Source organism: Anolis sagrei, chromosome 2, assembly GCF_037176765.1.
Source record: "Anolis sagrei isolate rAnoSag1 chromosome 2, rAnoSag1.mat, whole genome shotgun sequence".
Classification (NCBI taxonomy): domain Eukaryota; kingdom Metazoa; phylum Chordata; class Lepidosauria; order Squamata; family Dactyloidae; genus Anolis; species Anolis sagrei.
In genome coordinates, this window is record NC_090022.1 from 219,376,061 (window position 1) to 219,391,519 (window position 15,459).

Sequence of the window (15,459 nt, forward strand, 5' to 3'; positions counted from 1 at the left end):
GGGCCCAAGTTAGCAACAATAGATTGTTCAAATAGGCACTGTATCACATGCTACAAGCCAGGCAGATGCCACCCTGTAATACCAGCCATTCTAACCTGTGATATGTATTTTATTAACCTCAGAAGCAATCGGACAAAGCATATAAAGAATGGTTTTCCAATTCCATTCTGAGCCTTGCAGACCATTAGGCTGACATGGATAAGCCCCCTCCATTTCTCTGGCTTTCATTAGGATGCAATATAGACAGCATGGTCTCCAATGACTCAATTTATCCACTAATACATTTACTTCTGTGCCTACTGGCAACAGACACAAAGCAATATCTCAGCCCTCAACCTTCCGCTATGATCTCCTAATCAAGCAGGCCAGGTTTTTAAAATGATATACTTTTTCCAACTGTCTCTTAAACAAAAATCATTATTTCTCACTAAGATTATTTCCTTTACTACACTGCACACAATTTAGCCTCACATTTGCTACCAATGGCAGAGGGAGAGTGTGTGATCCTTTAGTTGTCACTGGACTACACATTCCATCATCCCTTGCCACTAGTTTGGGTTGATGGGAGTTGCAACGCAACAACAATAGGAGAGCCACAATTTCACTTATCTATGGAATAAAGAGGACATGTTACGATACAATATAGATAAGAGAGGGGCAGGGACATACTGAAACACATGTGAGAAGTAGTGATGCTCTCTCTCTTATTTTTCTATAGCAAAGATTGATAGACGTGGCCTATGACCTCCATAAGTCCTAGCCAGCATAGCCATCACTGTGGGAGATGCAATTTAAAAATACCCAGGGGCCATAACTGCATACTCTTGTTCTCAAAAGAGATGAAAACCAACATATTGTTCTATGATTCAAAGGAAAGTCTTAATCATAATTCATATTACAGTCAGCCCTCCACATATGCTGATTTTTGCATATTTATTCATTGATTTGATTAATATATCTCTGGGAATTTTTAGGTTCGCTAGTGTGACTCTATGATCAAATTCCACCAGAATTTGACTATCACATCACACCAGGGCACTTAGAAATGTGTAGAAAAGTCTGTTCTCGGGTTAATTTTTTTATTTGCAGTTTTTACACTTTTATGAGGGTCCTGTGCTCCTAACCCTCATGAAAGTGGAGGACCTACTGCATAATAAATGTACTAAGTGCGTAACAAAACTCTTTATTTTGCTCTCCAACAGACTAATATAGCTCTACATGCTTTGGAAATTAAACCAATCACTTACTCTGTAAATCTCTTCAAGGAGCAACGTTGCACAGTTTGAGCCAAGGTCTTCAGGGAGTACAACTGTGCCTTGTCCTTGGGGATTAGATGCCAATTCAGCACTGAAGAAAGTCCCATTTATTGTCTCTGCCACAAGAGAGAGACCAAAACCTGGAGATCTGAAAAAAAAAAAAGGATTGTGTGAGATGATTTTTCAAATTAAAGCTCCTCTATAACGTGTTGTCAAAGGTTTTCATGGCCTTAATCACTGAGTTGCTATGAATATGGCTGTATGGCCATATTCTGGAAGCATTCACTCCTGACGTTTCGCCCACATCTATGGCAGGCATCCTCAGAGGTTGTGAGGTCTGTGGAAAACTAGACAATTGCAGTTTATATATATGTGGAGTGTTCAGGGTGGGAGAAAGAACTCTTGTCTGTTTGAGGCAGGTGTGAATGCTGCAACTGGCCACCTATTTTTCATGTCAGGAGCGACTTGAGAAACTGCAATTCGCTTCTGGTGTAAATGAATTGGCTGTCTGCAAGGACGTTGCCGAGGGGATGCCTGGATGTTTTACTACCCTTGTGGGAAGCTTCTCTCATGTCCCTGCATGTGGAGCTGGAGCTGACAGAGGGAGTTCATCTGGGCTCTCCCTGGATTCGAACCTCCGACCTCTTGGTTTTCAGTCCTGCTGGCACAAGGGTTTAACCCATTGAGCTACTGGGGACTCTACTGGCCACCTTTATTAGCATTGAATAGCCTTTCAGCTTCAAGATCTGGCTGCTTACTGCCTAGGGGAATCCTTTGTTGGTGTTAGCTGGCCCTAATTGATTAATGTCTGGAATTTTGCTCTTTATTTACTGTCCTGATTTTAGAGTTTTTAATACTGGTGGCCGGATTTTGTTCATTTTCATGGTTTCCTCCTTCCTGTTGACAGTAAATAAAGAACACTACTCAGAAAACAGAGAAATTCCAGACATGAATTAATCAGGGCCATCTAACACCTCCGGACAAAAGATTTCCCCAGGCAGTACGCAGCCAGCCCTTAAAGCTGAAAGGTTATTCAATGCTCATCAAGGTGGCCAATAGTCCCTGGTAGTGCAATGGGGTAAACCCTTGTGCCTTGTTTGAATAGTTTGAAAGTCCAAATCCAGGGAGAGCCTGGATGACCTCCCTCTGTCAGCTCCAGCTCCACATGCGGGGACATGAGAGAAGGAGGTCAATTGCAACATTCTCACCGGCTTCAAGCAGACAAGAGTTCTTTCTCCCACCCTGGACATTCCACAGATATATAAACTTCACTTGCCTAGTTTCCAACAGACCTCACAACCTCTGAGGATGCCTGCCATAGATGCAGGTGAAACGTCAGGAAAGATTGCTTCTGGAACATGGCCATACAACAACTCCTCTATAACATTTTTCTCTTTATCTGTTACAATCTTTTTCACCTATACTTTCTTGTAAAATTAAAACTGGATAGAAAATAACTAACCCTGAACCTCTGCCCTCATCCTAATCAAATCAAATCAAATGATTTATTTTGGTCATTGACCAGCACAGAAAATAGTCACATTTTCATACAAGCTTGGTATGTTTGGTACATTAAAAATATAAATATAACGACTGAAGCACAATATGGGTGAGGGAGCAGAAGGGAAGGGGAAACAGGGTAAAAACATACAATGCCCAGATCCATCACCAAATTGTAGATTCTCATCCTAATCTAATCAGACCTAGCAAAAATAAAAAAATGGCATCAAGGAAGATAGGAAGTCATCATGTACCAAGATATCCATCTAGGTAACTTCAGTGAATATTGATATGACTTGTTACGCCATCCCTAAACCTGTTATATCATGTACTTTTGGGAATTTTTGCAAACACAACACACACACCCCAACCAGAGATTCATTTCCAGTTTTGAACCCTGTCTTTCTTTAGAGAAGGAAAGCTTTTCTACGGGCTTCTGGGAGCCCTTCTAGACAGGCCCTATATCCCAGGATCTGATCCCAGGTTTTCTGTTTATCCCAGATTATCTGGTAGTGTGGACTTATATAATCCAGTTTAAAGCAGAAAACCTGAGATCAAATCCTGGGATATAGGGCCTGTCTGGAAGGGCCCTAGGACCAGTGATTCTCCTGCTGCTTTCCCCTCCCTGGTAGCTCAAGGGATGTGTCCTCATGTGGCCCAATATCATTGACTCTGTTACTGTCTCTCCAACAAGTCTTTCCCATCATTTCTTACCTGATTCTTCTGTAACAGGAAACCAGAAACCTCCTGTATGCGAAGAATGAACACTGAATGCAAAGCATGTGACCTGAGGCTCTGTCCCTGCCGTACACACTCCAACAAGTAACATGCAGAGTCAGAGGAATTAGGTAACAGATGATTGAAAGGCCTTTTCTCGACCCATCTCTAGCTCTGTACTATCAATGGGGACTGGCAGTAGCTTCCCAGGCTTCCTGGTGATATTGGGTTATGAGTACATGCTGGGAAAGTGAGCTCAAAGCTCAGCAGTTTAACCTTTACAAAGCCACTGTTCCTGGATCTTCATGGATCTGCAGTCATTTGAAAAAGGAATCACTATATCTCCTTCATCAGAAGGTTTTCAACAGAGAGATACCCATCAGGGATGCTTCAACTCTGTATTTCTGCACTAGCAGGAAGCTATGACTTATTTCCACCTCTGAGTCTATAACTTCCCATCATCTCTTCCCACTAGCTGGGGCTGATGGAAACTGGTGTCCAACATCTACACAACTCTAGTACCCCACTTGTCTTCCTGGGCTGTCATAAAGATTCTGAGAGTTAAATGTATCCAGAAATGATAGGAAACCTTGAAATCGTTATGCAAGTAGAGTTTTAGATTTCTGGTGCCCCCCCCCCCCCCCCCCAAGATTTTGGAATACCTGTATTTGCATATACATAAATAATGAGATAATATTGGAAATGGAAACTAAGTCAAAACATGATCGGTAAATTTGAAAGCAGAACGATAAATTGAGGATATTATTGCTAGGATTTCTGGAGACTTGAGCTGTTTTTTAAATTGTTATTACCCGTACATACTCGAGTATACTCTGACCCGAACATAAGCCAAGACACCTAATTTTACCACAAAGAACTGGGAGAACTTATTGACTCGAGTATAAGCTGAGGGTGGGAAATGCATCAGCTACTGGTACATTTCAAAAATAAAAATAAAAATAGAAACCAATAAAATTACATTAATTGAGGCATCAGTAGGTTACATGTTTTTGAATATTTACATAAAACTGTAATTTAAGATAAGACGGTCCAACTCTGATTAAATCATTATTCTAATCTTCTTCAATGTAAATGTGCTTACGTATCCTTCAAATAATAATAAAGAAAGCAAATTAATAAATGTATTAATAACAATAATAGAGTAAAATAATAAATGTAATGATAATAGAGTAAAACAATAAATATAATAATAGAGTAAAATAATAAATGTAATGATAACAATAAATGAAGTAAAATAATAAATGTAATCATAATATAGTAAAATAATAAATGTATTATTAATAATAAATAGAATAAAATAATAAATGTACCGTATATACTGGAATATAAGCTGACACAAATATAAGCCGAGGCGCCTAAATTTTCAACCTTAAAAAGTGCTGAAAAACTCAGCTTATAATCAAGGATATACAGTACCTTATGCATGTTGCTTGAAAGTAATCTTATGCAAAATATTTTACATAATTTTGTGTATGTACAAAGTTTGTGAATATTGAACAAAACAAAGGTGTCACTATCTCAGCCACCCATCTGGACAATTGTGGATTTTGGAGGATTTGGGATTTCTGGATAAAGGATGTTCAAGCTGTAGATGGTATTTTGGCAATGTCGACCTATTAGTTTCTTCTTCAATTAAACATTAAGTTAGTAAACTATAAATATGCATCTTACCAAAACATTGTCTGAAAACTTACTTCCCAGAACTCGATCCTTTCATATGGTCAGTGTAAATGTAAATATCTGGCAGAAATTTATTCAGGATGCTCCTTGCAGAATCCACAATTCGGTTTGCTATCTGAGGGGACACTCTGACCGAATAGCTGGTTTATGAAGTTAAGAAATTTAATATGACAACATTTAAATAAGACAAGAAGAAATACACTAAATATAACTTTATAATGTTTCTTATAGGTCTGTATATCTATATAGAACTTAAAAAATACTTTATATTGAAAAAGAAACTCAAGTCTTCTAGGAAACAATATTTAAATATCAAGTTACAGTTCTATAAAGAAGGGGAAATATTGGGGAAAGGAAGTCGAGACATAACAGACATTGCAACCCACAAATAATTTTTTCTTTTTTTTAAAAAAAATGAAGGCTGGAAAGAAGCCAGGAGTTTACCATTTACATGGCCAGTCAATGATAAAACATTATAGGAAGAAAACCAGGGGCTAAAAGAAAAAGAGAAAAAGCCCATCACTCCTCTAAATGCTCAGAAATTAAGAACCAGTTGCAGTCAAGAGATTGTACCAGTCAATTCTGATTTTTATTTGTGGTTTATTTTATAAAGACCATGCCTCATTCAGAAGTAGATTTCCACCAACAAACACTGAAGGAAGGATACGCCACACCTCGAATACGCTTAATTTTCCCAGGGTCAATGTATTGAATAGGCTTTAATGCCTTCTTAATGGGACAACAGAATACCACTTCACCTCCTCCTTTAGGGGGCATACCCCTCCTTGTGATCTGAAAGCAATAAGAATTTAAACTAAGAAGTAGTTTTTGGTTTTATACCAACTGAGTTATTGATTCCAGTAAGGTAAAGGAGCTAGAAAAATTGAGAGGAAAAAAACTCACACAGAGCAACTTTTGTCACAGGACTAAATTATTAACTAGGAATCACAAAGGACAGAACACATAATATTGGACTATCCCTGTAGAATAGACTTCTAAAGTAAAGGTAAAGGTTTTCCGTGACATTAAATCAGTGGTGTTCGACTCCATTTCTAAACCGAAGAGCTGGCGTTGTCCATAGACACCTCCAAGGTCATGCAGCCAACATGACTGCAAGGAGCACCATTACCTTCCTGCAGAAGCAGTGCCTACTGATCTACTCACATTTTGCATGTTTTCAAACTGCTAGGTAGGCAGAAGCTGGGCCTAACAGCAGGAGCTCACCCTGCTCCCTGGATTCAAACCGCCAACCTTTTGGTCAGCAAGTTCAGCAGCTCAACGTTTTAATCCACTGCACCATTGGGGGCCCATAAAGTCTTAATGTAGTGGTCCTCAACCTATGGGTCACCAGGTGTTTTGGCCTACAACTCCCAGAAATCCCAGCCAGTTTACCAGCTGTTAGGGTTTTTGAGAGTTGAAGGCCAAAACATCCGGAGACCCACAGGTTGAGAACCACTGTAAGGACAAAACAGGTTATACACCAGTGTGGACTAACATGTATGAAGGTCTTCAGTTCGTCACAACTGCAACTTAACAAGCCCATTCTCATGTATAAAATTTCTCTCACATATAATAATAATAATAATAATAATAATAATAATAATAACAATAATAATAATAATTTTGTGATATGAAATCCAGCATATATATCTCGTTTACTGTGTCATACTGCGTTTTTGTGTGAGTAAAATGATGATGATGATAATAATAATAATGATAATAATAATTTGATTGTGGCACTGCTTACTATAAACAGGCAACTGTAGCTTTTCCCTTTAACCTTCTGTGTTGGAGAATATGCAATGGACACATAACTGAGCACAAATAACAGAACAGAAATTTAAACCTTCTTAAGGTTTTCTTACCTTCAGTTCCAATTCTTCACCATCAATTCCAAATCTTTTCAATATTGGCAGAGACGTTGCCTTAAGAACATCCACCTTTAAAAAACATGGGAAAACCTCATTAGTATATACAAACAATTTCAAAAGTTTATTCTGTGAGCAGGTTCTGAACCAGTAATTCTGATCCATCACATAAACAGTTCTATATGTGCCTTTTTTCAATCTAGTACGAGCTACATTAGGAGAGTACTGAACTCACCTTCCCCCCAGCTACAAGTAGGTATTGGCTTGCCATTTTTCTAGGTAAGTAGCCCTCTCCTTATCGGGGGGGGGGGGGGGGGGAAGGACATTCCAAGTCCCACAGTGCTTGCCTGAAACTGTAGATATATACCATTTTGCTTCCTATGCATACAGAACTGCGGTCTATGTGACTAATTGCCAGGTAGTATATACAACATAGATAGACTGGACAAAGCGATGATTCACATCTTTGGTGGAATGACATGAGATTTCATCACACGATTCAGAATAGTGCATAATTTAAAAATTAGAGATGGTTTATTTCTGGATGTTTCCCTTTATTTTTGGATGACAGTGGACTGTGTGTAACTGAAACCGCTGAAAGCAAAACAATAATGATAATACTTTATTTGTATTCCACCCTATCTCCCAGAGGGGATTCAGGATGGATTCTAGCATACATAAACACAAAGGCAAACATTCAAAGCCTAGAAACAACATGACACAGATAATACAGATGAAGGTAAAAGCTTTGCCTTCTGACTCTGAGGGGTGGTGCTCATCTCCATTTCTAAGCCAAAGAGCCTGCGTTGTCCGTAGACACCTCCTAGGTCATGTGGCCAGCATGACTGAATGGAGCGCCCTTTCCTTCCCATCAAGGTGGTACCTATTGATCGACTCACATTTGCATGTTTTCTGCTAGGTTGGCAGACGCTGGGGCTAACAGCAGGAGCTCACCCCGTCTTGCGGATGTGATCCGCCTACCTTCCACTTAGCAAGTTCAGCAGCTCAGCGGTTTAATCCACTGTATCACCAGGGGGCCGTACTGGAAGGTATACAATGCAATAATATTTTGAGGGGAATTATGCATCACACAATAACACCTTTATCAAATGGCCTTAAACCAGTGGTTCTCAACCTGTGGGTCCCCAGGTGTTTTGTCCTAAAACTCCCAGAAATCCTAGCTAGTTTACAGCTGTTAGGATTTCTGGGAGTTGAAGGCTACAACTTCTGGTGACCCACAGGTTGAGAACCACCGACTTAAACCATGTTTACATCAGGGGTGGGAACAGTGTGGTCTCTAAAGGTCTTAAGGTCTTCTAAGACCCTCAAGTGCAACCTTCACTCTCCTAAAAAGGTTACAAAACACATACCCAAACAGAGAATGGTGGCCCTTTTCTAATTCTGTTGCTGCATTTTAGGCACTAAGTAGCAACAACAGGAGTAAAAGAACCAATTTGATAGCTGAAGCTTTGAAACTTACCGAAGGATCTACTTGATCATTGGTTATACCTCGGAGAACAATCCTTAATGAGTGTTTCATGAATGGTGCTAGGCAGAGAAGGCTTTCCAAATAATATCCAATACTGCGACTGAGGCTGCAATCATGTTCCAATGAACCTCCATAGAGGAGCCCAGGCTGGTAGTACAAAGAAGTTCCTTTAAAAAGAAAATTAAGTATTCCAACACTTTTTAAATGTTTTTTTGCACCTGTAGCATTAACAGAAATTAGGCCACACCTAGTTCTTGATGCCCAAAACATTCGTGTAATTCACTCAGTGAAACCATCATAGACTGAAAAATTCCATTTCAGACAACCACTTTCAAAACCTATTCCTTTCTGGAGGTTCTAGTAGATACACTTCAGCAAAGTATCCTTTTCAAGTTCTGCACTGGAGTGAGAGGCAAAGAGGACTGGAACTGAAATACAGAGGAATTTGGGATTTTAGCCCATCCACCTTCCAGACAATAATGAAAATCATTTTCCATAGGACCATCAAATTACTCTATGTTCTAGACCAGTGGTTCTCAAGGTGTGGGTTTCCAGATGTTTTGGCCTCCGACTCCCAGAAATCCTAACAGCTGTAAAATGGCTGGGATTTCTGGGAGTTGTAGGCCAAAACACCTGGGGACCCACAGGTTGAGAACCACTGTTCTGGAAACTGTGGAAGCTTCTGAAACTGTGGGTCTCAATGCTAAATGGGGTCCTTAGCTCAATGCTGGGAGCACACAAAAATGTAAATAAAGGTCTCTGAACACCTCATAGACAGTGACAAGAATCTGTTTGTACAGTGTTTACAGTGCACTCTGTGGAAAATATTTCAGCTGCCTTTCATAAAAAGAAAAATCTTGCAAATGTGGACTTATCTATTCAAATAAAAATGTAATGTTTGTTTGTGGGATTAACATAACTCAAAAACCACTGGACGAATTGACACCAAATTTGGACAAAATACACTTATCAGGCCAACGAGAGACCATCACTCATAAAACACTGAAAAACACAGCAGAAGAGACTTAAAAAGCCAAAAACCAAAAATTATGATTACAATGCATGCACAAAACCACATATATATATATATATACACATGCAAAAACACACACATATATATACACATATATATACACACACATATACACACAGAAATCACATATACCCAGACTGAGCCACAGAAACATGTGGCAGGGGACAGCTAGTTATCAATAAATTATTAACTTTTTTATCTATTTTATATACCTAATATGCCTGAGGTCATGTAAAAATGTCTCTGGTGGAAACGGATCGCGAGCAAAAAGTTTAAGAAACTCAGCTCTAAAAAGTAAGTTGGCTTATTCTCTTGGGTCCCATAAAGCACCAGGCACATGGACAACACTAGAGAGATTTACCTGTTTGGTTTATTTCAATCCGAGACCCATTGGTTATTTTGTCAATCAGTCTTATAAAATTTGCTTCAAAATCTGTCAGAGAAACATAACGCATGTTAGATTTTCAACATCCAGTGCTTATTCCAAGAGGCTTTATTGAAATTTTCACGGAAATTAACAAAAGGAGCTATATGGCGATCAAATCACTCAGCTGGACTTGTGCAATTTGAGATTGGAGGAACTATGTATCCTATGTCCACTTGTCAAGCCAGGTGGAGACATTTTGCAAGCTGTAATCCAAACACTTATCTTTTCTGAGCTCTATGGGGAGAAGGGATTAATTCAAGAAAAGTATTAAAATGAAATTACTATTTAAGTGAGAGTAAAAAATGTTCTCCTGTGTCAGGTTGGAATACCATCCTCAAGAGAGATGGAGATGTGCACCATGTTCTATTTTTGTACTTCTAACCATTTTTGATCCCTGGGTGATGTCTGAATTTCTCACACCCATTAGAATCTAATCGGTATGACAAAACCAAACAAGAACTTGGAAACAGAAATAACAGAGCAAAAAAAAATTACGAACAGTATGGGTTTCTTTATTCTATTTTCTTCAAAAACCATAATCTTTTGAGAAGATTATATTCATTTATTATTCTTATAATAAACGTAAGAGCTTTTTTAACATTCAAAGACATAGATTTTTTTTTAAATCAAGTGTGGATTATCTAATCTAGGGATACAGAATCCATGGATGTGGAGGAGCAATTTATACAGTTTAGCACAGGAGAACTGCTGTCAGTCAGCCTAATGCTAAGCTTGATCTATTTATATTTTAATGTTTGTATGTTTTCAATTCAAAATTGTACACTGCCCAGTTTTTTAACATTGTCAGCCACTTTGAGACTCTTTTAAGGCCCCATTTACACTGCCATATAAAATCCAGATTATCTGATTTGATAAGTAAAGGTTAAAGTTTCTCTTTGACATCAAGTCTAGTCGTGTCTGACTCTGAGGGGTGGTGCTCATTTCCATTTCTATGCTGAAGAGCTGGTGTTGTCCGTAGACACCTCCAAGGTCATGTGCCAGTATGACTGCATGGAGTCCCGTTACCTTCCCACCAGAGAAGTACCTATTGATCTACTCATATTTGCATGTTTTCTACTCCTGGGTGGTGTGCCTCCACGACCCCCACAGCCTCCTGCAGGAGTACTTCAACAGCCTATCTGCTTGCTGCCAGCCATAACAACACCTGCTGCCAGCCATAGCAACACTTACTGAATGTATGCTTTTAAGTTGTTGTATTGTACTTATATTTTATTGTACTTATATTTAACTGTACTGTTTCATTGTACTTATATTTTAACTCTTTAAATTGATATATTGTATTTATTGTTGTATATGTAATGTGGCTTTGAATTTGCCATGGTCTGTAAGCCACCCTGAATCCCCATAGGGGTGAGAAGGGCGGGTTATAAATATAGTAGTAGTAGTAATAATAATAATAATTCAAACCATTAGGTTGGCAGTAGCTGGGTCTAACACAGGGAGCTCACCCCACTAGGAGGATAATTCAAACCGCTAGGTTGGCAGAAGCTGGGTCTAACAGAGGGAGCTCATCTCACTCCCCGGAATCAAACCGCCAACTATTCGGTCAGCAAACTGAGTAGTTCAGTGGTTTAACCCACTGTGCCACCGGGGACTCCATCTGATTTGATAATCTGGATTATATGGCAGTGTAGATCCAGACTCAGATAGAAAAAGCTGGATATAAATAAATAATAGATCAAGCAGTGTGGTATAAAGCAAGGGTTGGAAATGGTGATATACTGTTCAACAACAATTTCCATGACACCCCCCCCCCCAACTCCCAATCACTAATGGTAGTCAGGGCTGCAGGGAAGACCATGTATCCCATCTCTAAGATAAATTTTGATTGCTACTGTTTTCAAATTGACGCTGATTGATTCAGCACCAATTGTGTGGTAGGGGTCCGTTATGGGAGGAGGTCTGTGAGGTATGCCACCAGGGTTTCCACACCAGGTGACAAGAATCCTGGTGCTCCAGTGTGGTGGTATGGGTCCAATTTTCTGTTATTTTTAGCTCCAATACTATGGTGTGGTCCAATTTTCTAATATTTTGGCTTCAATATTGTGGCCTGGCTTTGATTTTCTGTTATTTTCCCTCCAATGTTGTGGTATGGATCCAATTTTCTGGTATTTTGGCCCCAATGTTGTGGTATGGATCCAATTTTCTGAAATTTAGCTCCAGCATTGCAGTATAGGTCCATTTTTCTGGCATTTTGGCTCCACTATTGTGGCGTGTTTCCCATTTTCTGGTATTTTAGCTCCGATAACATAGTAAGGGCCCAGTTTTCTGGTGTTTTGGATCCAGCATTGTGATGTGGGTCCAGTTTTCTGAAATTTCATCCCAAATATTGAAATGTGGGTTCAATTTCCTAGCATTTTGGTTCCAACATTATGGTGTCGGGTCCAATTTATGCCATTCTGGCACCAATACTGAGCATAGGTTTGCTTTTCTAGTATTTTGACTCCAATATTCTGGTATAGGCCAACATTTCTGATATTATAAGACCAATATTATGGTATAGATCCAACTTCCTGGTATTTTGGCCCCGAAACTATGCTATGGGTCCAATTTTCTGATATTTTAGCCCTGAGAATTGTGATGTAGTTCCCGTAATCTGGGTTTTCAGTTCTAGTGTTTCAGCATGGGTCCCATTTCCTAGCATTTTACCCACAATATTATGGTATAGGTACAATCCTTTAACATTTTAGCCCTAATATTGTGGTATAGGTCCCTAATATTGTGATATAGGTCCAATTTCCAGAGATTTTGGCTCTGAGACTATGCTACAAGTCCAATTTCTGGCATTCTGGCTCTAATATTGTGGTATAAGTCCAATTTTCTAATATTTTAGCCCCAACATTGTGGTGTAGTTCCCATAATCTGATGTTTTAGCTCTAGTGTTTCGGTATGCATCCCTTTTTCTAGTATTTTGGCTCTAATATTATGGTAAAGGCCTATTTTTAAGCATTTTAGCCCCACAAAATTGTAGTATACCTCTAATTTCCTGGCATTTTGGCCCCGGTACTATGCTGTGAGTCCAATTTCTGGGAATTGTGACTTTATTATTATGGCATGGGTCCAATTTTCTGATATTTGAACTCCAATATTGTGGTATGGGTCTAATTTTCTTGGAACCCCCCCCCCCCCCCCAATATTATGGTATAGGTCCAATTTTCTGGCACTCTGGCCCCAATATTGTAGTGTAGTTCAAATTATGGGAAATTGCAACTCCATTATTATGGTTGGGGTCCAAATTTCTGGCATTCTGGCCCCAATATTGTGGTGTAGTTCCAATTATGGGTAATTATTCCTCCATTATTATGGTATGGGTCCAATTTTCTGGCATTCTGGCCCAATATTGTGGCGTAGTTCCAATTATCGGGAATTGCGACTCCATTATTATGGTATGGGACCAATTTTCTGGCATTCTGGCCCCAATATTGTGGTGTTGTTCCAATTATGGGAAATTGCAACTCCATTATTATGGAAGAGATCCAATTTTCTGGCATTCTGGCCCCAATATTGTGGTGTAGTTCCAATTATGGGTAATTATTCCTCCATTATTATGGTATGGGACCAATTTTCAGGCATTCTGGCCCCAAAATTGTGGTGTAGTTCCAATTATGGGGCATTGTGACTCCATTATTATGGTATGGGTCCAATTTACTGGCATTTCAGCCCTGATATTATGGCATAGCTCCAATGTTCTGGTATTCTGGCCCCAATATTGTGGTGTAGTTCCCATTATGGGGAGCTGTGACTCCATTATTATGGTATGGGTCCAGTTTTCTGGCATTCTGGCCCCAATATCGTGGTGTAGTTCCCATAACCGGATGTTTTAGCTGTAGTGTTTGGGTCTGGGTCCCATTTCCTGGTATTTTGGCTCCAATATTGTGGTATGGGAGGTGATTCATGGGAGGGTGACACAGGGGATCCTGGTGACGTCACTGCCGCTGGCTGCCTTGAATCCAAGGGAATGCAACCCACCCGCCAATCCTCATGCCTGCCTGCCTGCCTTCCTTCCTCCACCAACCTCCGCCCCGCCCAGAAGACGCACCTCGGAGCCCCGGGTTGTCCTCCTTGGCCCGGATCTTGCGGACCTTCACCGGCCGCCCGCTGAGCGTGGCCAGCACCAGCCGCTGCCGCAAAAAGTTGCTGCCAACATAGCTGAGCGAGTGAGATTGGCTCGCCATGTTGCCGGGGCTGCCGCGCGCCGCTGCAATCGCGGGGCCTCTCCCGCCCCTGCGCGAAAGCCCGGGCAGCCAATCAGCGCCCGGGATCCGCCGGAGGAGCGCGCTGATAGGTCCGCGAGGCAGAGCAGCCCCCGCCGCCTGGCGCTTGGGTATCGCAGCGACAGAGACAGCCGCGCGGCCCCCGCAGTGCCTGCCCCGCGCGCGCCCACGTGCTCCGAAAGAGGGCGGGAGGGAGGAAGAGGAAGTGGGCGGGGCCAAGCAGAGGGCGGTCCCTGCAGGGCAGGAAGGAGGGGCAGCTGAAGCCTGACAGCTGCTCATTCCCCTTCCTTAGGGTGTCTCTACTCCAGCCTTGGACAAACTTGGGCCCTCCCTCCAGGTGTATTGGACTTCAACTCCCATCATTCCTAACAGCCACAGGCCCTTTCCTTTTCTCCCTCAGCCGCCTGAGGGAGGGCCCTCGTTTGCCCAAGCCTGATCTACACTGTTTTACAAGTTCTTGAGTTTTTCCTGCCAAAGTGCTAGTGTCTCAGCAAACTACAACTCCCAGGATACCTTAGCATTGTGATGAATTAACCTTGTGGTCTCTATGAATCAGAGGCAACTTGTACACAATAGCAAAAATCGAACACAAAAATATTCTGGGTTTAGTTGTCCGAATGTCCGATCACCATCTCCCAAAGCAGTTACTATATTCCCAACTCAGGAATGGAAAACGGAATATTGATGGACAGGAAAAGAGATTTAAAGATGGGCTTAAAACCAACCTTAAAAACTTTGGCAAAGACATCAAGAACTGGGAAGCCCTGGCTATTGAGCACTGTAACTGGAGGTCAGCTGTGACCAGCAGTGCTGTAGAATTTGAAGAGGCAGGAATGGAGGGCGAAAGAGAGAAACGTGCCAAGGGGAAGGTGCATCAAGCCAATCCTGAATGGGATCGCCTTCCACCTGGAAACCGATGTCTTCACCGTGGAAACACATGCGGATTAGGAATAGGGCTCCACAGTCACCTATGTATCCACTGCCAAGACACTACACTTGGAAGGCCATCATACTCAGACAATGAGAGATCACCTACGGTCAAGGGCACATTAAGCAAAAATAACTACTGGTGGGGGCAGCTTAGAGGTCTGCCAAACAAAGGTCCAGTGTTACCAGCTTCCCACAGTAGAAAGAAATCACTAGAGTGAGACCCACTAACTAGCCATTTGGCACATGTTCGTTTTGATGAACGCTTATAATTACCAGATAGGGATAATCAAATCTCAAGGCCTA

General features: G+C 40.9%; 1 protein-coding gene across 1 annotated transcript in view; it reads right to left on the minus strand.

The window, feature by feature from the left end:
* RCL1 (RNA terminal phosphate cyclase like 1) overlaps nt 1-14,368 on the minus strand; it is a 34,608-nt gene extending 20,240 nt beyond the window's left edge. The window contains exons 1-7 of the mRNA XM_060762279.2: nt 14,052-14,368; nt 9,926-9,997; nt 8,523-8,698; nt 7,040-7,114; nt 5,842-5,966; nt 5,189-5,314; nt 1,248-1,404 (exon numbers count right to left, since the gene is read on the minus strand). Of these exons, the coding sequence (XP_060618262.2) occupies nt 1,248-1,404; nt 5,189-5,314; nt 5,842-5,966; nt 7,040-7,114; nt 8,523-8,698; nt 9,926-9,997; nt 14,052-14,187 (867 nt within the window). The 5' untranslated portion in view covers nt 14,188-14,368. The remainder of the gene's footprint in view (nt 1-1,247; nt 1,405-5,188; nt 5,315-5,841; nt 5,967-7,039; nt 7,115-8,522; nt 8,699-9,925; nt 9,998-14,051) is intronic.
* Between the last annotated feature and the right edge of the window lie 1,091 nt (nt 14,369-15,459).